Below are 23,820 nucleotides of genomic sequence, written 5' to 3' on the forward strand. Positions count from 1 at the left end.
GTCTCATGGGGAAGTTCAATCGCTGCCTGCAGATCGGCTCCGTCCCCCCGCAGGGGGCCTCCGAGTCTGCTGGCCCTGAGGCACAACCTATGGACCTGCCCCTCGCCGAGTCTGAACCCGTACCTGAGGCACAACCTGTGGACCTTCCCCTCGCCGAGCCTGAACCCGTACACCAGCAGCAGCCAATTCCTGTCCCTGACCAACACGTAGGTTCCAGCCTCATGCTGGGAGGCTCCCGTAGTGTCGTCAGCCCTCGGTCAAGAGCAAGAAGAAATAAGAGGCGTTTAAAGGAGGAGACGGTGGGTGACCTCCCCAAACTACAGGTCGGGAGGGCAGGCCTCGCTGTGTCAGATCCCCCTGCGGCTCTGCCTTCGGAGACGGCGGCATTTGACCCTTTTGATGGTCTCCAGCCTCCCGTGTTTGGATCGTGCCCCGAGGGATGGCCGGCCCCAGAGGATCCACCGGACCCGGTGGAAGTTCTATCTACGTATCGGTCCATCTATGGCTTCGATATCCTGTATTAGGGAGGAGCACCTCCACTGTCCTACCCCCCCTTTGGGGTCTGACCACCTGCATCTAACCACCTGCTGAAGAGCACCTCACTCTCTTACACCCCCTTTGGGGCCTAACCACCTGCGTTTAACCACCTGCGGAAGAGCACCTCCACCAGAACCTACGGATTTTTTGTCTCCCAGATGCCATCCTTGATGGCCTCATTGGACGCCAGGTGACGTCCGTTGAGGGGAGGGTACTGTTAGGATGACGTCATCATTCCTACCTTGACGTCGTCATTCCTGCTATGATGTCATCGATCACTGATGATGTCATGATTCATAAGCTTCTTTCATGCCTTTCGCTGGTGATGTCATAACACAGGTGATGTCATATTCACATCTATAAGGGCCTGTTCCGGCAGGCTCTTGCCAGTGATTCATAAATTCACATCAAGATCAAGGATCATACCAATCTCTGCAACGTCTGCAACCTGCAACTCCTGCAACCAGCAACTTCGGCAATCTCTGCGACCGTTCCCAAACCTCGAACTGTGCAGCCCCAGCCATCAAGTTCCACAACACCCCAGCTTCATCAACTACCCGCGAATAGATCCACACGTCTAACTCCGATCCTGACAGTTAGCTGGTAGCTATAAAGCTAGCTCCAGCTGCTGAGCTAATGTTTTCAATCTGCTTAATTGCATATTGCGGGCGGACCAGCGTTCTTCCAGCATTTACTTTCTGTCTGCTCCTTGCGCCCGGATAGCAGGGTAAGTCCAACATGCCAGAAAACCACAAAATAAACAATGATGCTGATGATGCTGATAAGAATAAAACAAGACCAGGAGACCTGGTTCTGCCAGACCCAGAAGGAACAAATTCCTAGTAGGCAACACACCTACAAACCACTTTATAAGTTAAAAGTATAAATCATTTTAGGCCGTATTAACATTTTGTTAGAATTAAATGGGAATACAGCATGGTGGGGGTGTATAGGGGTATTTGGTTGTAGATTTGTGTATAGGCTAGACCAGCAAACCTTCCAGTCTGATTACATTCACCTGTCCCTTGTTGATTAGACCCTCATTGATTTTACTTGCTCACCTGACCTGCCCAACGCAGCTTCCCAATGTAATTTGAGTGGCTAAAACATTTTCAACTCATGAATGTGTTGTGGGTTTATGGTTGTGTAAATACGATCAATTGCTGTCATACTATTGATTGCCATCTCATTAATCAGTTGGCTGTAGGTAATATTTATACAAATTACCTTCAGGTGTTGTGGTTCCTCTATTGCCCTCTAATGTACTGTAGTTAATGACCACATTTAGACATGTCTTTCTTTTAACTATTCCATAAATAAATAAGTATGATCTAATATGATCTAATGGCCAATAATGAACCAAACTAGGCACCACAATTACAACAAGTACAGATCCTCTACAGTTACACGGCACATGTTTAAACCAGCTGAATTAAAGGTAATTCAATGTTTATTAGTGTTCCCATTCACTGCTGGTTCAAATGGTAGCAAGTCCAGACCTGCTTTGTTGCCCCTGGTGGTTGAAATCTGAAGCGTTCCTGAATGGCTGGGGAGGAAAAGAGGGACAGACCGACAGACCGACCGACAGACAAAGCCTCCTGTAGGCCGACCCCCTGGGTCTAGCAATTATATTAGGGATATATGATTCAGTTTCAGTTGTTCTAGCCTCATAGTCTCGTAGCCTATATGGGCGACTGAAGTTTATTTATCCACCTTTTTTTAGATAACAGCACGATGTGAGAAAACTGCCTCAGAAATTAGTTTATCTACTTTTTTGACCAGTGACCACTACAGCACTGCACTGCTCCACAGAAAATAAAGAGCTGCATGACGTTTAGAATTGACGAACGGTAGGCTCATTTAACACAAGCCAAGTATTCTGTCCTTACGATTGCGTGTCTGTGCAAGGCTTGACAGATAGTGAACAAAAACTCCAATAAAACCGTCTTGTTCAAAAACGTGTGGCTTTACTGATGGTCGTTTCTGTAAAACTGAAAAATACAACAAAAAAGGCATGTATCACTACACTGCACACATAGTGCTATATGCATACAGTAACATCAGTGAGAATGTACATAGTTTCATGTAGCCTATGAAATATTCATTAACAACGTATAAACATGAAATAAATTGCTTATCAAATGCCTATGAATTTCAATTATTTCTCTTCACAGGTAACATGCCAGGTAAGCATACGGCAGGCAAGTATTTCAATTTAAAACAAATATGCAGGATGGTAAGCCTATGCAGATGCCCTCCTGTTGCCTCAAGAGCAGCGCCACTGGCTAATGGAGTCATGCGCCAAAGTATTTGCCATGCATGCCGATTGCTAAATAAAGTTCGTTAAATCCTACCAACTGGCCTCTCATGATTGAAGTGAGGTCTCTAGACCATATTTCAAGCTGAAGGCCATTCGTGCATAATCTAATCCGATCACCCCCTGACGTCAGTCAAGTTCTAGTATGACGTGGTCAGTCAAAGTCTTAGTATGACGTCTGTAATGACGTCAGATATGACGTCAGTTAATTCTCATATATATAGCAAGGGTTCTACGTCACCTCTCTCTCTCTGGCCGATCATAGCAGCAGCAGCTTCACGGCAGTCCATCTCCCCTGAGCCGTCCTCCGAAGCGTTGTTTTGCCCCACCCACCTCCCCAGTCCGCCACCAACGAGTCGTGACTCCTGATCCCCCACTGGGGGGGGATCTCCTAGCCTATGCAGATGCCCTCCTCTTGCCTCAAGAGCAGCGCCACTGGCTAATGGAGTCATGCGCCATATATATATATATATATATATATATATATATATATATATATATATATATATATATATATATATATATATATATATATTCATTGAAATATCCCATGTGTTACTGAAATATATCTAATGGCAGTAAGTGGGCATTAGAATTTTTTACTTGCAGTTAAGGTTATTCTTGCATGTAGGCTACAAACTAAAAGGTATAATGTTACTGCTCCTGTCTCTGTTGTGGCAACCACCTAGATCAGGCTGACTGATTAAAACATTTCTGAGACAATTAGGTAATCTTTTTAATTAACATTTATTAGATTTGTTTTATCGTCAAATACACATCAATTGCTTTTTCTTTGGAAAATATATGTATATATTGCAAGTAATTATTAGAAATAAAATCCTATACATTTATAGATTAATAATTATGTCATACATATATTTCAAAATATTATCTCTTTTTCACATGCAGTTTATACATCATCATCATTATCATTACATTGCATTATGTACATGTCAACAGTATAAATCAACCAATCAATCATCAGTCTTCATCAACTAAGCCTTTAAAAAGAAATATCATAATAATCATCATAATTATGCACATCATGATGCACCTATAGCTGTAAAGCAACTTGGATAAAGGGGAAAAAGTAATCACAAATAAACGTGATAAGAATAACTATAATAATAAATTTAAAAAACAAAGGAGCCTAACCAAACTAGTTCCAGCTTTTGAACTTGTATATGGCTTGTTCAACTCATCATCTGTCTAAAACACTTATGACAGACATTCAACGATATCTATATTAGCTGGTAACTTGGATAAAGGAAAAACATTTTCAAATGTCAAAATAACAACTATGATATTGTGAAAAGTTTTGAACTTGTATGCTTTGTTCAAATCTTCACAGTCCCTTGAACTAAGACTTTCAAAAGGAATGATATAATAATTCATCAAAATTGTGCACACCAATCATATGCACCTGTGAAGCAACTTGGATAAAGGAAAAAATACAAATAATAATTGCAATACAAATAATAATAGTAAATGTAAAAAACAAAGAAGACTGATAACCCATTTATTTCCAGCTTTTGAACTTGTATATCATTGCTTAACTCATCATCTGTCTAAAAAAAGAAACGTAAGACAGAAGTTCAACAATATCTATATTAGCTGGTGACTTGGATAAAGAAAAAATATTTTTCAATCATTAAAATCAGAACAACTGTGTCTGGATTTTTTTTTACTTGTATATGTACATGTATGATTTGTTCAACTTTTTATCATCTGCCTAAAAATATAATAAGTTTAACATTACATACAGAGCTAGGGATGCCATAGCATTCTCAAATAAATGAGGGAGGTGGGGGGCATAATGAGTAATATAATAAATGTAAAAAAAATAAGAAAAAATAAGAAGCTTAACGTAACCAACTTATTTACAGCTTTATCAGCTCAACATCTGTCTAAAAAAATATAAGTCAGAAGTACAACATTATCTACATGAGCTGGCAAACATTTCCAATCATCAAAAATAAACATGCAATAATAGCTGGTAAAAACAATGAAGCCTGACATAACCAAACTATTTGCAGCTTTTGAACTTGTAGGCTTGTTTTACTCATCTCTGTCTAAAAAAAGATAAGACAGAAGTTCAATGATCTACAGACCTAATGATACAGTATTCACTGTCATTAGCTGGTAACTTAAAGGAAAACATTTTCAATCATCAAAATAAAAACATTAAATAAGAATAACTGTGATAAAGTAAATGTAAAAAGGTCATCATAACCAAACTATTTCCAGCTCTTGACCTTGCTGTTCAGCTCATCATCTAAAAAGCATGCATCAGGACTTCAGCATTATCTATATTAGCTGGTAACTTAGATAAAACTAAGCTTTTCCCATCTTCAAAAATAAACATGGAAGAATATCTGTGATATAGTAAATGTCAAAAATAAAAGCCTGGCTTACCAAAATATTTCCAGTTTTTTAACTTGAATATGGCTTGTTCAACTCATCATCTGCCTAAAAAAATGTAAGAAGTTCAACATTATCTGTGCCATCATATTCCATTAGCTGGTCTGGCCCATAGCATGAACCAAAAAGTAAACTGTATCAACATAACATACAATTCAGAATAAGTTTTCTTATTCTTATACATTATACATTATTTATAGATCATGAAATAATGGAATTATTGTCCATTTGTAAGAGGTTACAAAATAATTGACAAGTACTTAATTGTGGTGAATAAACACGTTGACTCGCCTTTAGCTGACAAAAAATAGTTTCAATCACTATTAATCTGTCTTTAATTAAAGTGAATGTCTTTGAGGGCATTTGGGTAGTGTAGAGGTAAAAGCACTCGCCTACCACCATACGGACAGACCCGGGTTCAATTCCCGGCAGTGGTACTTCTGGTGGGGTATGAGTCCTGGTTGCTGCACTAGTGCCTCCTCTGGTCGGTCGGGGTGCCTGTTCAGGGCAAAGGGGAACTGGGGGGAATAGCATGATCCTCCCATGCGCTACATCCTGCTGGTTAAACTCCTCGCTGACAGGTGAAAAGAAGGGGTTGGAAACAACTGTACATGTATCAGAGGAAGCATGCTAGCCTAGTAGTCTATGGCTCTCCCCAGATCGGCGGAGCAATGACCAGGACAGTTGGAATTGGCCAAGTACAATTGGGGAGAAAACAAATTTAGTGAATGTCTTAATCTATTCAGTCCCCACATCTGTCTTAACTGGAGTGTGATTATAGCTCCATTTGCAGAATCCTTGCATTTTCAAATTTGTCTTAAATTAACTTTGCTAGGAATGTACATTTTTTATTTCATATTGAAGGCATCCTTCAAACCCTTGAGTGCTTGTTTCTTTGTGATTCTCCTCCAGGCCTCTGGAACATCAGCTGGTTTGGCCTCATACCTTTCAGCAAATCTCTTATTGTGTTTCACCAGGACAAACTTCCAGTAGTCAGACGCCTCTATGGAGGGGTCTGGGGGAATGTTCCAGTCTGGATAGTAGGTACGGTATTGTTTGTAAGGACGGTACTTCCACTTGGTCTCTGAATTCCGGAATTTTCGTTCACTGTGCACGTCAGTTGTACACATTGATTCCACCAGCTTCTGAGTATCTCTAATTCTGTATGTACCAAGACCTTGTGGCCGATGCACAGCTGCATGATGTTCCGTGTGGCCTGTTCCTGCAGCCTCACATGGCACTTTACAAAAGGGGCATTGCTGTCCACAGCCAAACACCCGCTTGAAGAGCTCATCCTGTGGTTTGATGGGAAGTTTGTTCAGCATCTCAGTGATGTCTTCAGAGTTTGAAAATTCCTGCTGGAGCAGCTCTTCCCTCAAGTCATCCAATGATTGAATGACGCTCTTGGTAAATGGATGGCATGTGCTTTGTATTTGAAACAGTACGCCTTTTACAGCCTCCATTGAGATTGAGATGTCTTTTTTCAAGTTATTGCGCATGTTGTTGATGAGCTCTGTGATGCTCTCATTATCTGGCAATGGAAAGCCATCCTCTCCTTTGGAGGCCTGCTCAATTGCTGCTCTTGTTTTTTTAACTATTACATCCAGATTGTCATTTTTCAGTTTGCACAAAGTCTTGTCCTTTGACATTTTTTGCTTGATTTGCTGAAATATCCAATCTTTAACATATATTTCATATTTATCAATGTACTTGACAAAACTCTCAAAGTCTTCCTTATCCAGCAACTCTTTTAGAATGCCAAACTGGAAAAATGAGCGTGAACTGTACTCTAGTGAATGGCAATTTGTCATTTCCTCCACAATGTTTATTCCAAGAGATCTATTGATGTACTCTTCCACAGCAGGTTTGATGCAAACCCGGACAAAATCAGTTGCTTTGCGTTGGCAATGATCTTCCTTTTTGTACAAGTCCAGAAAATCTGACAAGTACTGAGTCTTGTACTTCTCCAACTGAGTTTGGGGATCATTATCTGACAAGTATTTTCTGTGCATTTGACGGAATTTCCTTGAAGCAAAGCCACATATGTGAAGTGTCAGCTCAATTTCAAATTTGGCATTTGTTTTGAGGCTCTGGTAGCTTTGTATAAGGAATTCGTCTATTTTCTTCAGAAGATCGTTTGTGAAAGTGTCATTGTAATCTCTGTTTGAATTTGCAGTATATTTCACAAACTGTGTGCAAGACTCAATTACATTGTCTACAAAGCTCTGCAATTCTGCTTTCATCTTTGGTTTGAACAACGGGATCTTCTGCCAAAAGCGAAGGTCTATATGTTTACTGCTGGCCTTAAATGACTCCTTCCCAATTTCATATAGGTCTTTTGTATTCTGCAATTCCTCACTGATCCTGTTGGAGAAGTTGTTTTTCAACTGCCTGAGGATACGCTTAGATATATCTCGTTCTTTCAGGACAGACACATTTACAATTGCTCCTTCCCACATCTTATCAAACTCTTCTCTCAGTTGTTTATCGGTCCGCGATGATTCTTTGCAGGTGTTTAGGAGCTTCATCACCCGTTCTTCAATAACATCTCTGTATTTCCTCTGAATGTCCTGAGCCTTTTTTGAGCTTATTTTTAGCCCAAGGGCACAATCCAATGTATTATTCACAGAATGTTTGATTTCATTTGCAAGACTATTGATGCTGTTGGAAAAGTCGATTTTGTTTTTCTCTATCAGATTTACATGTTTGTCTTTCCTTTTGTAGTAGGCATCAAGTTTATCCATCATTTCTTTTTTTTTGACTGATGTTTTATCTGTTGCCTCTGATTTTTTTGATGCAACCAGTGTATCCCAACATTGTATGTCAGATTCATTGTCAGCATTGGAGATTTCCAACTCTGCGGCTGTCTGCCAGGAGAGAATCTCTTTTCTGAAGTCCCATTCCCATTGACTGAACTCTTGGCAAAGGTTGTCATAGGCTTGAGCCACAAGAGTGTTTCTGAAACTAAAAATGAAGTTCTCATATTTCACAGCTTTCCAGAGACTACTCATCCATTTCAGAAAGTCTGGTATCTGTGAGACTTCAATGTTTGTGTCATTTTTCAGGGTCTCCAAGAGATTTGTCTTGAAATCTGCTACAGCTTCACTGTAACCAGTGTTGACTGGTGCCATCGGAGGAGTTCCATGCCAAAGTCCTGGGATGTACCAGTTGTTTTTTTCCATGTCATATTCCAGCACATCTGTGAATGCTTTAACCGAAGGCTGTCTCTCCATTTCAGCTGCAATCTGGGTCATTTCATTGAGCTGATCCAAGAGATGCTTTCTTTCTGTCATGTTCTTCATATGAGCCGAAACTCCAGCAACATTTTGGTGCACAAAATGGCAAACTGGCTTTTTCCCAATTTCCTTCATTCTTAAGAATGCATGAGCTGCCGTTTGCAGGACATCTTTCATTTCTGTTGAGTTCTCCATTGCAATGTTGATAATGGTGACATCACTTAAACCAATGACCAAAGTTGCCAGCTGGTTGTCATGCTCATAACTATTATCCAGTTGTGCCAAGTCAGGAGACTTTAGACCCTCTGTGTCAATGAGAAGTATAAAGTTACAATTCAAGTCGCTTTGCATGTCCTCTCCAATTCTGAGGAAGAGCATGAAAGCTCCTCTAGTGCATCTGCCACTGCTGACAGGAAACTGCACACCAAACATGGTGTTGAGCAGTGTTGACTTCCCTGTACTTTGAACACCCAACACAGTCAGTACTAACAGTCTGCTCTTCTCTCCAACCTTCCTGTGAAGCTCCATCAGCACATCAGTCACCCATCTCTCTGGGATGTTGGAAGCATCTCCATCCAAGAGTTCTAAAGGATATCCATCTAACAGCATTTCAGCAGCCAACCCAGGGAGACGAGATATTTCATCAGAAGGTTTTTTTGAGCTGAAGCAGGAAGCCTCATAGATCTGTCCCATCTCTCTCATGTAATGCTCTATTCCCAAAGAGCTTTCCAGCAAAGCGTGATCCAACTCTGCAATACGCTTTGTATCTTTCTTCTCGCATTGTTCTTTGAATTTGTCGCGCAGTTCAGACAGTTTGGTCCGTGATTGTGCATCAAGCTTGAGTTTCATCCACTTAAGAAAAAAATCTCTTTCCTCTTTGTCAGTTGTGTCTAAGGTTGCAATAAATGTATTCATTGCTCCAGATAGTTCGTATTGGCTTTGCTCCTTCCTAATGTGTACTTTCTCTGCCTGTAGCTGACATTTGTATTCTTCCAGTCCTAAGTCACCAGCGTTTTGCAATCTACATTCCTCCTTTTCTAACCGGGCTAACTGTTTCCAGGGATCTCCTTGCAAAGGAAGCTGTTGTTTCTTGTACTCTGGTATACTCTGCACACCAATCTCTTTCATGATCTCCTCTGCTGCTCTCTTTTGGAGGTCATTTTTGGATTCATCCACAGACAGACCAAGTTCAATAGCTTTACCAAGCATATTTTCAAGGTTTATTACGGTTGTTACATCTGTCAGTGTTGTCTTGATGGCTGTACAAAGTTTCTTAGAAAACTCTGTGACATTTTCCTTTGAATCTTTGATTTTCACATGGTTTTTTGGCAAATCTAAGGCTTTAACTGTGTTCTTAACAGACATCATGTTCTCACGAGCATCCCCCTCCTTGCAATTAACAACTATGAAGAGTTTGGATGTCACATCTTGAAGAGAACTCAAAATGCTGTGCTCAGGTTCTTCAACTTTGTCCAGGAATACAAAGGTAGCTGTTGATACTTGAAAAAGAAAACTGAATTCTGCTAGTGACTTGCAAACCTCTCCTCTCAAATTGGCAACGGCAATTGGCCTTGGAAATGCATCAAGCTTTTCTTTACCAGAAGGAAGGTACCAGCAAACCTCTACCAATCCATTACTGATTTTTCTTTGAACTGTTCCTCCTTCCATATCTTTGTGTATGAAGAAACTGTGATTCTGCTGACCAGTGCTGAGAACATGATTCAAACATTGAGACTTGGATAAACTACAGTTCTTCAGCCTTACGAAGGAGAAGAGTGGTATATTTGCTTGAACAATGTTGTCTTCAACAAACCCTTTTGATGCAGACATATCATGTGGACGCCACTCTTTGAGGATGCCTCTCAGAGCCCATAACATCAGAGAAGTCTGACTGTTATTGCCATGGGGTAAGAGCATAGGAACAGAAAACTGGCACATTGACATCTTGAGGGCCATTTCCTGTTGCAAGAAGCTGTCAGCACATAGGAAAAGTGCTGTGATGAGGTCAAGAGGATTAACCTTAGTGTCATCTGTGGATTCATCTGCAGCAGAAAGGTCTCGGTCAAACACATCATAGTCTTCCTCGTCACTGTTTGATAGATGTGTGCAGTTCCTGCATTCTGCATTGATTTTAAAGAGTTTTCTGAGAAAACACCATGGTATATCTTCCACTGATTCAACGTCTTTATCAAAGATGTTGTTTTTGTTTATCTCCAGGAGTGATCGAAGAGAAAGCTTGTTGGGATAGAATTTCTCCAGTCCAAGTTTAGCGAGAAAGTCCAAAAAGCCTAAAAGAGAAAGAGGAAAATCCATTTTACAAATGGTTTTTGAAATGATCAGTGATGCTGAAACACTTGCATCAGATAAAGTTTCAGTGACTGATATAGCTATTTCTGATCATTTCTGTGTATTTCTGAAGCACGTCTGCCTGTAACCACAGGGACAAACAAGAGTCAAGAGTGCCAGAGACATGGGGGCTTGTTTGACAGGAAAGACGAAATGTCTGAGAGGAAAGAAGAGAAAAGAAAACAAAAAAACTTGTTTGACAGGAAAGAAAACAAACAACAACACACAAAACGCATGCACGCACACACACGCACGCACGCACGCACGCATGCACGCGCACACACACACACACACACACACCCTGACCTTAATTAGAAATGACATCACTGTTAGGGGGCTTTCACATCTACCTTGTTTGGTCCGGAAAGCACTAATTTTGCTAATTTTGCGTTTGCGCTCGTTTAACGCCGTGCACAATGCAAATTGGGGGCGGACACAAGCGCATGCCTGTGATAATTGTACTGGGTATTGGCTGCCACAAGCCAAAGCAGGCGTTTCAGCACTAAAATCTGGTGATAGATGGCATTATGCTATCATCAGCAGCGCGCAATTACTTTGCGCTAAGAGCTTTGAAAAGGACCTCTTACGCGCAAATACCTCTCTGCGCTGGGTTGCGCACCATAATCTCCGTGCAGCGCAGCGGAGTGCAAGTAAAATCCCTTTTGGATATGTCATTACGCACAGCCTTACCACGCCAGGACATCAAATTATGCTGCTAAAATTGGGTATTAGCAGATAATTCAGTGAGGCAATCACCTATAACTCACTGAGAAACTTTTATCACATCGCAAAGAGGGAAATTAATCGAGAAAACTTGTTGGACAATGGACATAAGCTATTTACCTTCATAACCTGGAGGGTCGTTGGCACCACAGACAATCTGTCAATAAGCTCTCTCTGTCCTCGCGAGTGAGTACACTGTATTACGCATTGAGAGAATTACAGCATATTGCATGCCTCGCGCAAACAGCCATTGCAAGACGGGAATCTGATTGGTTTTGATTGACGTAATGCCCAGCATTGCCTGGCCACACCTGTGAATAATTCTGGTAGTTAAGACCGCCCAAATCCCGTTTGCGCAGGTATTTTGGGGCGCAGATGATTTTGGCACGGCTCTAATTTGCGCTTGCGACATGTGGCGTGAACGTTTGCGCACCCCATTGAGAATTGCATCCCAACATATTTCGGGACTGTTTTAAGGTCATCTACCAGACAATTATATCACTTTTAAACAGTTACATTTCTGTATAAATCATTACAAGTATGCTCCCGTGAGGTGGGGATACTTTTTTTTGCTGCTGGGCGGGGGAGCAAAACTCGGCAGAACACCTGGCGGACGGCGCAAGGCGGAATGCTATCTTCCCTGCCTTAAGGCATGCGCAAACAGGTGCGCAAGCGCTATTAGGGGATAGCGCCTGTTGGAAGATGGGGCCTGTGGTCTCTGTGCGGATCAAACTGGACCATGGTTCGGTTAATTTGTAGCGTGAAAATATTTTTTGGATGGTTCGGATTTTCTGACCAATTACAGGAGGTTCCAGCAGGCTTATCAGAGGAAAAAGGAGCCACGGTAGTACAAGGAGGAGAGTTTTCAATTGAAATGTGGTCTACTGTGCATTTGGTCAGAAAGAAAAATCAGACGATGCTATAAAGTCAACTGAGGGTGGGGGGACCATATAAATGATAACACTTTCAAGGTATTTTCAGAGAGTACACTCATACTCTATGAACTTCAACACCCGGGTGTGATTTTGTTGTTGTTGAGGAGAGTGAGCCTACACTGCACAAGCATGTGAAACATCAAATTGCCTCCTGGTCTCTGCAGCATAGACTGTAGGCAACTAAGCAAAAAAACAAATAGAGACCTGAATAAATAAAAATGCTATTGCAATTGCTAAATTTGCACTGGAAATTATCCAAAATGCCCCGAAACATTTTAATTTTCCCTGTTACTGTGATGTTTCCTATGACTCGTCATAACAATATCGGCCAAAAAGTTTAGTTTCTGTTTTAGCCTCTGCTCCATGCCTGATAGCAATAAACTTGTTCTTCATGGCTGTCACTGACACTTCTGTCACATTCCAGAAGCAGTGCACCTTATGCTGTAACAAAGTTCAGTTATTTGCCATGGCAGCCAGCTGGCAGCTGAAAGGGTTTCGTGTGGGTGTATCACCTGAAGATTCCTGCCACTGTTAAGTTTCTGTGTTGTCTTTGTTTAATCTGCCAAGGACCTGTCATGGCCCAGATGCCAATCAAATATCGCTGCCTTGTCACTTTTTATCTGGGCTTACGTGAGAACAGACAAAAGAGCTTCCTCATACAAACCCCTATAGGCAGCATGCTGTTAGATGATGCTGTAGATCAGTGGTTCTCAACCTTTTTGAGCCGTGGATTCACCCAGATCAACTACTGACCTCCAGGTGCATACAGTACGCTCAAAATCACACATTAAAGCGGCTGCACAGCTTAAAAAGTATGAGAATGAAAAAAATATTTTCTATGGTATTTAGTAAGCGGCAGAAAAACAGGGAAGGGATGGTGATGGTGTCACATATCTGTGTCTATGGCGTGCAAAGGCCTAAAAACTTAAAATATAGCTGTAGTACCCGCCATGGGCAAATTTTTTCAATTTTTTTTCTCCGTCTCTGCGATGCACCAACTCACGGGAATTTGCGTCCCGGCAGAAGACTTGGCTTACTTCATGTGAACGCCCACTATTTTCTTGCCAGCTGCTGCGAGACGAGAAGGAAGAGAAACGAACATGCAGCCGACTCTGCTGAGCTCATGTTATTTGTAGTGAGCAATGCCCATTGCCCAGGCGTTTAAACGCAAATGAAAACACCCTGGCCTTTTTATCTCTTTTATTCTTTTGAGCGGAGTGGAGCGGTGAGTGCGAGCGGGTGAAATTTGTATCGAGCGGGGAGCGGAGCGGTCTTGAGCGGCCTTGAGCGGGTGGAAAGGACGCTCTGGGAGCGAAGAGCGGTAATTATCACCGCTCCGCTCCGCTCACATGCTCTGCTGGATACCAGCCTGGCACTGCTTCCTTTTCTGACAATTGTGTGACACAGGCATGCGTACGTACGCACACACGTCGCAAGCACGCGGGCATAGATACACACGCGCACACACACACACACACACACACACACACACACACACACACACACACACACACAGAATTAACACAGAATTGTGTTAATTGTCCTGCCATGTATTTATTGTTTTTTTTCCCCCATGTTGTCCCGTCAATGTTCTGTCTTTTAAATAAGTAAATAGATAAATAAATAAATAAATAAATAAATAAATAAATAAATAAATAATTAAATAAATAAATAGAAAGAAAATACATAGTTGTGGTAGTGTTGTCATAGTGTTGAAATGATGCTCTCTCACGTTGTTTTGAGTGATACTCGTTCTCGTCCTCTTCCTGTCTTTCTGGCCCTTCCTGTGTGCCGTAAGTCAACCCTGCACAGTACAAATCATACCCAGGAAGAGACATGAAAGCAACACACACACAAAAACAGACATGGTCTCATTTTTCACTCATTATACTAAGCTATCAAAATTAATTGGTGAATGATATATTGAATAATACAAAGAGATTTGTTATTCACAACAAATTGCATTTGAGTGCATAATCTGCATGGTGGCATACCTGCACGCTCTTCTCTTTTTGTGGCCATTGTAGATTAGGTTGGTATTTCCTCTTCATTCCCCTGTGCTTCAACTCCCCAGAATCTCCATCCAGATCAATCTGTCAATCAGTCAATAAATCATTGACTCATTGTTAATACATCATAAACTGGATACAAATAGTTATTATGTGCAATGGCAATGTTGGTTATGGATAATGGGTAAATTAACACCTTATATTCAGGTGCAAACTCTGATGCCACATTTCAAGTCTTAATGCACTGCAATGTACTGCAAAATATCAAAAATGCTCTCAAGATGTCACTTTCATTCTTTAAAGTCATGTCTGGTTGCGAGGAGTGAGCGCAAGGAACGCTGAGCTCCAACAAACATTTCCGAACTTTTGAGCAATTTGATTGATACGATCAATAATACGACAAAATACTCGAATATGACAACATGAATCAGCATGAAATGCTGGTTTTAATCCGCTCTATAATCAGAGAGAAAATAAAGGCAGATGTTATTTGCACCCGGGTGTCAATATCCGATTTGACTATTTACACCCGGGTGTAAATGTGTGACTATTTGTCCCCGGGGAGCAAAACTAGAACACCTGGCAGACGGCGCAAGGCGGAATGCTATCTTCCGTGCCTTAAGGCACGTGCAAACAGGTGCGCAATCGCTATTAGGGGATAGCGCCTGTCGGGAGATAGGGCCCGATATGTTTAATTGTTTTTTGTACATGTTGTGTTATTAGATAGAGAGCAAGGTAATTATCATAAAGGTCAATCTTAATCAATTCTAATCTACCTAAGAAGGGCCTAAAAATGGTGCCATGGCACGAGTCCGATACCTCACGAGTCCGACACCTCACGAGTCCGAAAAAAGAGGCTAACTTCCCCCAGACCCTAACCCAAAACCTAACCTCTCCCACCCCCACGCCTAAACCTAACCTCCCCCAGACCCTAACCCAAAACCTAACCTCTCCCACCCCCACGCCTAAACCTAACCTCCCCCAGACCCTAACCCAAAACCATGAGGTGTCGGACTCGTGAGGTATCGGACTCGTGAGGTATCGGACTAGGGGGCAGTCCCCCTAAAGATAGCACATGTAAATATTTGCACTATTAGGAATAAGTTAAATGATATATCAGAAATGTTTACTTTCAGACAACTTTCATATTTTAGCTGTATCAGAAACACACCTTGATTCAACATGTGAGGATGGGCCATTAAAATAGATGGATACAGCATTTTTATGAGGGATATGCATTTGGGGGTGGGGTAGCTTTTTATATTCAGAATCATATTCCAGTGAAGATTAGGGATGATTTAATGAGTAGTGAGATTAAAGTTTTATGGCTATAGTACACTTGCCTCATTTGAAGCCAATGTTGATTGGTTGCTGTTACAGACCACCAAGTGCGGATAATGTGTATCTAGATCAAATATGTGACATGTTAGATCATGTGTGATTCTAGTCATGAAATGTATTTCATGGGGGACCTGAACATTGATTGGTTTTCACCAATGTGCCTATTGAAAAAAAGATTGTTAACTGTCACAAATGCATGTGGGTTGTCACAGGTAATTAAAAAACAACTTGAATATGTCTGAAAAGTGATGGTACACTATACCAAGTCCGGGGACACCTCGGCATTCCGAAATGTCGGCACTCCGAAATACCGGCATTCCGACAAAATTGAGATCTGTCTCGCCATTGCGAAAGAACCCTCCCCCAGACCCTAACCCTAAACCTAACCTCTCCCACCCCCCACGCCTAAGCCTAACCTCCCCCAGAACCTAACCTCTCGGCGAAACATTTTTTGGAGATAAAAAGGGCAGCCTCTCCGAAAGCATAGAAGTCAATGATCGGAATGCCGACACTTCGGAATGGCGAGCTGACCCCACCAAGTCCAGGAGACTAAACGTCTAGGAATTACATTAGACAGTAAATTATCATGGTCAAAACACACAAATAAATTAGTTGTTAAAATGGGTAGTGGTATTTCTGTTGTTAAAAGATGTGTGCATTTTTTGTTGCGGAATACTATCAAACATGTGATTCAAGCTTTAATTTTCTCCAATCTTGATTATTGTCCTGTAGTATGGTCTAATGTAACAATGAATATGTTTTTTTTTTTTTTTTTTTTTTAACAAATGGTACAAAACAAAGCAGCACGTATAGCGCTCCGCTGTGAGTATAGAACAAATGTTGTCTCAATGCACAATTGTTTAGCTTGGTTATTTGTTAAAAAATTGATTATTTACTCATTCCTTGTATTTATCAGGAATATTTTTTGTTACAAAGACTCCCTTAATTCTGTACAATAATCTATCTCTTAGTTCAGAAAGACTACTACTCTACCAGACATGCTTATGTAGGTTTTACACTTCCAAAAGCAAGATCAAACACAATTAAGCAAACTGTCATGTACAGAGGTATGCAAAAATGGAACTTACTTCCCAGACATATTATACAAGAAAATAGCCAAATTAATGTCAAACTCTGTAAAACATCTTTTAACAAGAGAAATTGTCACTCTCTAGGAAAGTATGGAAAGTATGTGAATATATATATATATATACATGTGTATATATAGGTGTGTGTGTGTGTGTGTGTGTGTGTGTGTGTGTGTGTGTGTGTGTGTGTGTGTGTGTGTGTGTGTGTGTGTGTGTGTGTGTGTGTGTGTGTGTGTGTGAACAGCTATGTATGTGTCTGATTATGTAAATTGAAAATATGTATGGAAAATAGTTGAATATATATACATGTATATTTAGGTGTGTAGGTATGTGAATAGCTATGTATGTGTCTGATTATGTATATATTGAATAGTAGTAGATTGTGAATTTGATAGGAAATAAACTTAGACAATGAATGAAAAATGCTAATTATACTATATTGTATTATTAACCGATCAGGACCTTGTCTTGTTGTATTTTGTTTTTTGTCTGTTTTTGTAGGTATGATATGTGTATGTTGTGTGTCATGATGTAAGTATGTTTGCACTCTCACTATGTAAAGTCTGTCTTGCGGACCCCAGGCTAGCTGCAGCATTTCTGTAGCTATTGGGGATCTAGATAAAACTTGAAAACTTTTGAAGTCCAGTGCAAAAGAGCAAAAGGATTCAAACTAATTTAGTTCAACTGTGACTTACCTGACAGCAGGAGGCAGCGCAGGAGGCAGCGCAGGAGGCTCCGGGATGACTGTAGTTAGGTCAGTGTCTGCAGCATTTATACTGCAGAACGTGAAAGCAACTCAAAATGTGTCACCTGCAGAACAGGTTTAGCTATGGTTTGTTGTTATTCTAATAAACCTTGATTGTTAGGTGTTTTAAAGATAGTGTAATGCTGCCACCACCTTTGTTAGACCGGTCTGGTCCGGTGTCAGGGGAAAGAGAATGTTCACCACAGAGACTGTTAAGGTACAAAAGATACAATTTTTATTTGGATACAACAATTCATTAAAACAGCACCCCAGCAATAAGGCCCCACAAAGGTCAACCCTCAGTAAGCTTAGATGCCCCCACTTTCCTTTAAAGCACAGCACTGCAAGTCAAGTGAGTTAGAGGAACTTGGCAAACACACTGCCAGAAACACTGCACACTATAAAGCACAGCAACCCACTGTACACTAATGACACAGTATGAAAATGCACATCACTCTATAAGGACCACTACAACTAGGCCGGTCAAAACCAACTTTCACCAATAGGAGGGGGCAGAGGACCCCTCTAATCACTAATGTTGCCTCCTGGGGCTCTTGGCAGGGTGATGAGCATTAGGATTTAGATACTGTAAATACTTCAAAAATAAATGCTATAGACTTAAGACAAAAAGACTGACAAGACAACACTCAACATGAAAGTATCTAGTGAAGAGTTTAAAACTTAACTCGCCCTGGGCAGACAAGACCCCCCCCATGGGGATTTGAGTATATCTATGTATATCTCCCATCACCGTGGAAACAGGATGCGCCGAGATTTGCCCCCCCATCGGCAAATGCCTCCCCACCTCACACCTCACGGGAGCGCGCACGTGTCTCCTCCTGGATTCGAACCAGAAATCCTTGGTTTACGAGACAAATGCTCTACCAATGAGGCTAAAATCTCTGAAGCCTCATTCCCTTGTCTCACGTATAGAGTGAGAGCGGGGGGGATTGCTTCTTAGCCTAAGATGATCTTTCTTTACGAAGGCATGCGTTTCCCAAAAGCTTCTTAGCGCTAAGAAGCTTCTTTGACCCTTCTTAAGGCTCCCGTAAGAAGCCAACGAGGCCAACGCGTTTCCCGATTGCTTCTTAGCCTAAAATTATCTTCCGTTAAGAAGGCTGTGTTTCCCAAAAGCTTCTTAGCGCTAAGATGATCTTTTGTTAAGAAGGTTTTGTAAGAAGGGTCTGGGGCATTCTTAACACGTTGAGTGCCATAGCCGAGATATCTCGTCTTACATAATCCAACGGTTGAGTGCCATAGACGAGCTATCTCGTCTTACATAAACATTTTTTTTTTTTGACGGTGGGACATCAATCAACCCCTTTTACGTCTTCTATATCACTATTGGAGGAAGAGAATGTGTATAATCTATTTTACCGACCACTAAGTGGCGACAGTTCTCTCCAGACAGAGACAGAGAGAAAGCCACAGCCACGGGACCCGTGGCTGTGGCTTTCCGTGCTGGAGAAAGCATTCTAATTTTCAAGGAAATAGCTGGGCGTTTTTTTGACGGTGCTACGTGGATCAATGCCCCCCGCGTCTCCTATGGAGATATTGGAAGTATTGAATGTGTATAATCTATTTTACCGACCAGCTAGGTGGCGACGGTCCTCTCCCGACAGAGATAAAGTCAACCAAAAGCAGCCGCCTCCCGCGGAAATGGCTTGGCGATTTTACAGTCAGAAACGAACGAGCCTCATTCTCATACTGTAGGCGGGGACGCTTTCGCGCTGCTGCGGTGGGGGGTTCCAGAAATGGACTGGGTGAGCAGCATAAAGCCTAGAGTCGCACGGGGCTTCATCGGGGCTCTCAAACCCAAGAGACAGTGAGACCTATCCACACTCGCTGCCAGGGAGAGAGGCTGCTCAAACTCCCAGCAGCAGAGCACTCCGCAGCACAGACGGAGGGAGGAGTTTGGAGACACACACACACTCTCTCTCTCTCTCTCTCTCTCTCTCTAGTCCCGAGAGGAGAGAGAGAGAGAGAGAGAGAGGAGAGAGAGAGAGAGAGAGAGAGAGAGAGCACACAGAGCGGGAGACAGACACGCCGCGGGGGCAAAGAACGGACAGAGATCCCCTCCCCCCAGAGCCGCGGAGCAACGCGCGAACACACACACACACACACACACACACACACACACACACACACAATACAGTATACAGACTCGCCCAAGGGCACCCACAATCACAGGCAGGTGACTGTTCTGCTGTTTGATTGAATTTCACAAAACTGCGATTATCTCAGCTTGCTGTCTCAGACGCTAAAACCATGCTGTACTCAACGGCTAATATCTACATAACTACTAACTCTGCAAACTAACTCTTTTAGACAGAGAAAGCACACATTCTATTAGTTATTTTTAGATGATTGGTGTTCACGAAGTCTTAACAGAAAATAATCCTCGGCTCTTGTAAAATGAGCCAGAATCCTCAAAAAAAAACCTGGCACAACTTACCTACAGGATTGAAAAAACGGCTGGCACTCAATGTGTTAACACCTTCTTAATGACGAAACACTGGCAGATCCAGCTGCGTCAGGCAAAAGGATATACTTGTGTCCACTGTTCCTCTTGTGTTTTTCCCTTTTTCCTTTCTTTCATGCACCCTTTATAGTTTAATATTGGGGAACACTTGAAAATCTCCCATGTATGTATGGTTACTTGTTTTTTAAATGTTTTACCGTAGGCTATAGTCCTCTAATCAGAATGGATTCTGTGGTGGCAAAATTCATGACAATTCCTTTTATAATAAGAATCTTGTGGATTTATATAGCACCTTTCACAGAACCCAAGGTCGCTTAAATTCTGTAGTGTTTCTCGCAATTTTGTTGTATGCTGTGTATATAAAGCAATTTGAACTGCAGTCCATGTCTGAAATAAATAATGTTTAATAGAAGAAGTTCTTGTTTAACATGACCACGATTAGGTTATTCTACAACAGTGTTTCTCAACCACTGGGTGGTGGCCCACTGGTGGCCTCAGAGTGCCATCTAATGGGCCGCAGAGGACCTCTCACATCGAGATGGTGGACAGCTCCAGTTAAGATGCTTCTTAAGAGCCTTCTTTTTCTTTTTTTTCTTCTCTTCTGTTAAGGCGTTTGGGAAACACTTCTTTGGAGCCTTCTTAACTCCTTAAGAAGCTTCTTAATTCTTAAGAAGCTTCTTTGTTGGGAAACTCAGCCAATGTCACTCACCAACAGCCTAAAATATCAGCTGGTAACTGTGTTTCACGCTAGAGTGTCTGCTGCTGCCGAAATATGCACCCCGACCAATCGACTAAAGACGGAAATACAGCAAGGCAGCCAACCACGCTGTAGCAGCGGGGCAGGGCTGACTGGGCGATAGCGAGTATATCGCCCACATCACTTGGCGCTGTGTAGGGCCCTTCAGGTCCCTCCCCCTCAGCGGTCGCCCGAGGCCGCGTCCCACCCGTTGTCCTCGCCGGCAGGCCTCCATCGCCGACCGCTCGGTAGCGAGACTGAGACACCCCGTCTCCCCCAGATGTCCTCCCACAGAGCCCTCTGCCCGGGTGCTGTGAACCAAATGGTAACAGCTGAGGGCTTCCACAAACAATGTTTCTCAAATCCTCCATCGAGCCCGGCCACGGGGCTCACCATGCACGGCTGCACCTCTGGGCACTGGAACCCATGTGCTGGCGGTCTATAACTGTAGCAATTCTAGAGCTAATAATATAGCCTACATGCCAACGACCACTGACCTCTGCGGGATGCGTGCATTTATCAGACCATATACAAATAAGCAGGCACGTGCAGAAGGGGGTGCTAGGGGTGCCCGAGCACCTGCCCATTTTCCCCTGATGCCCAAAGTGCCCTTTTTGGAGATTTATTTTTTTACAGTTGACACAGTTGTCCTTTCAACCAGTAGTTACGTAATCGTCTGCGTCTCTGTGACATGCGCACTATTTTTTTCCCAGGATGGCGAAGGCATGACGGGCCCTTCTCTTCCTCTGATTGGCCTAGTTTCAAAGGTTGTTGATCCAATCACATTCGCTTGGCTATCCTATCCTGCATCTCCCCTGGTCTCCTGCACCAATCAGAGGCAGAGATGGACGGGTCATGCCTTCGCCATCCTGCCCACTGCCCAGGTGCCGAGTTCCGACTGACTGGCAGGTCAGCAACAGTGAAACCGCCCCGCGCCGCGGTGTTGTGCCCTTTTTAAACTTTTGAGCCCATGCCCCTCTAAGTGTCTCTGCACGGCCCTGCAAATAAGCTCAGGGGTGTGGTGCTGTGGGAGCGCAGGTGGAGCGGAGCTCCCACGCTTTCTCTCCAAGGGTTTGTTTCTACAATAGTGAAATGGGGGGAGGGGGGGTTGTTCCTCATATAGGTGCGCTTCCCCAGTTCTCCAGATACCACTACACACACACCTGCCTGCGCTCACTTACATTACAAACTGACACTTCATCCACACTGCGAAGTCCGTGTTGTCAGACTGCTGGTGAGGAAGGACAAAATGATGGAGTGACAGAGAACATTTCTCCCTCTTACACAAGAAAGGTAAGGCATCATTTTGAATGTTGAATATAGAATTATGTCTGTCAGCTATTTGAGAGAGCATGTTCATTGTATTTGATTCAACTAATGATAATTTTGCCTGTAATGAGGAAATTGATGATGATGAAATGAGGTTCAATAAGAAAATAGGAAGAGTATTGGTCCAACACTACTTATTTAAGAGGTTAAGGGCAAATTTTGTTATGGACAAATTAGTTAGGTTACAAATGCAAATGTATCCAGATGCATTTGACTATAATTGTTAAACATTTTCATACTCAGAAGTACAACTCTTGTGTCGCTTGTTATTGATTTTTGAGTGTGAGACCCCTAGTGGCAGAAAATGACTTTGTCTGTTTATTAACATGATGCACATGTAGTTCATGTATTGTCTTCAATTCTATTCAATTCAATTAAAAAAACTGTATTAGTCCTGCAAGGGGAAATTTAAGGCATGAATACTGCAAAGAAGTTGTACTTTGTACACATCCAAAAACAAGGAACAAGGACAATACATGACACTGATAAAGCAAGGATCCCTGATTACAATGTATCCAACACCACAGAAGAATACAGGAGTCAAGCCAATATAAATTCAGTCAGTACAATTTAAAGTGCATATCAGACTTGTTCAAAAGGTTAAAAACAAAAGGCAAAGTGCATATTTAGTTGATATAAACTATATAAACTGTCCATTCCTTGTACTGTGGCTGTTCACCAGTTGAATGGCCTCTGGAACAAAACCAAACTTCCTTCTGTTTGTTTTGCAGGCAGGCTGTCTAAAGCACTTTCCTGATGGCATTAAATCAAAACAGACATGAAGGACATGTGTGGAGTCATTGATTATCTGGTGCACTTGTGCACTATTAAACTGTACTAGGAATCTTTGTGTTTTGCCTATAATTTTGGAGCTAAGGTTGACAACCCCTTGCAGTCTGTTCTTGTCTTTTTGACAGAGGGATGAGAACCAGCAAATAAATGAAAATGTTAAAATACTTTCAATAAAAGAATAAAACATGGCCAGAATTCTCTGGTCGACTCCAAAGGAGTTTAGTTTACGAAGACAGTACAGACGTTGATGAGCCTTTTTTACAATAACATCTGTATTGTCACTGAATCTCAGTTTGTCATCACAGTTCCCAAATATTTATAGTTCTGGACAATGTTTCCTTGTAAATGTTTCCTCTTATGTCATTGCTGCTGTTTAAAATATCGGAGTTCAACTGCTGATAACAGTGTGTGTGTGTGTGTGTGTGTGTGTGTGTGCGTGCGTGCCGCTCCCTGGCTGTGTCAGAGTCAGAGAATCTGCCCCCTAGTGGCTGGTAGGAGACTTTGACTGTCTCACAGTTGAAACTGCTTGTTGGTAAAGATGAAAAAGACCAAACAATGTTCATTCAGGAGAAACTTTAATTCTGACAAACAATTGCAGAAAATGTGACGCCCGTGGTGGGCTTGTAGGCGTGCACTCAATTTAAAACCGACAACGCCACCTAGGTTTGAAGAGCCTAGGACTCTTTTAAATAATACAAATGGGGATCTAAAAACAGGTTCGTTCCATCGGGTGGAGAGCAGTTAAAACCAGTGGTGTATCAAAAAAGGTGAACAAGGACACAG

The 23,820-nt window shown here is 42.1% G+C and overlaps 1 protein-coding gene across 2 annotated transcripts; it reads right to left on the reverse strand.

Annotated features, from left to right (window-relative positions):
* Nucleotides 1-3,610: 3,610 nt before the first annotated feature.
* LOC310770844 (up-regulator of cell proliferation-like) lies at nucleotides 3,611-17,683 on the reverse strand. Of its 2 annotated transcripts, XR_014552359.1 has the most exons (5): nucleotides 17,649-17,683; nucleotides 14,510-14,608; nucleotides 14,248-14,319; nucleotides 5,270-10,799; nucleotides 3,611-4,926 (listed from the first exon to the last, which is right to left on the reverse strand). XR_014552359.1 is itself a non-coding variant. In XM_083663551.1 (4 exons), the coding sequence occupies exons 2-4, from the start codon at nucleotides 14,535-14,537 to the stop codon at nucleotides 6,124-6,126; spliced, it is 4,776 nt and encodes a 1,591-aa protein (XP_083519677.1). In that variant the 5' UTR covers nucleotides 14,538-14,608; nucleotides 17,649-17,683; the 3' UTR covers nucleotides 3,611-6,123. The 2 variants fall into 2 exon arrangements, 1 of the variants encoding a protein (XP_083519677.1); XM_083663551.1 differs by having other exon boundaries at nucleotides 3,611-10,799.
* Nucleotides 17,684-23,820: the final 6,137 nt, after the last annotated feature.

This window comes from Poromitra crassiceps (assembly GCF_964638095.1).
Source record: "Poromitra crassiceps genome assembly, contig: HAP1_SCAFFOLD_247, whole genome shotgun sequence".
Taxonomy (NCBI): domain Eukaryota; kingdom Metazoa; phylum Chordata; class Actinopteri; order Beryciformes; family Melamphaidae; genus Poromitra; species Poromitra crassiceps.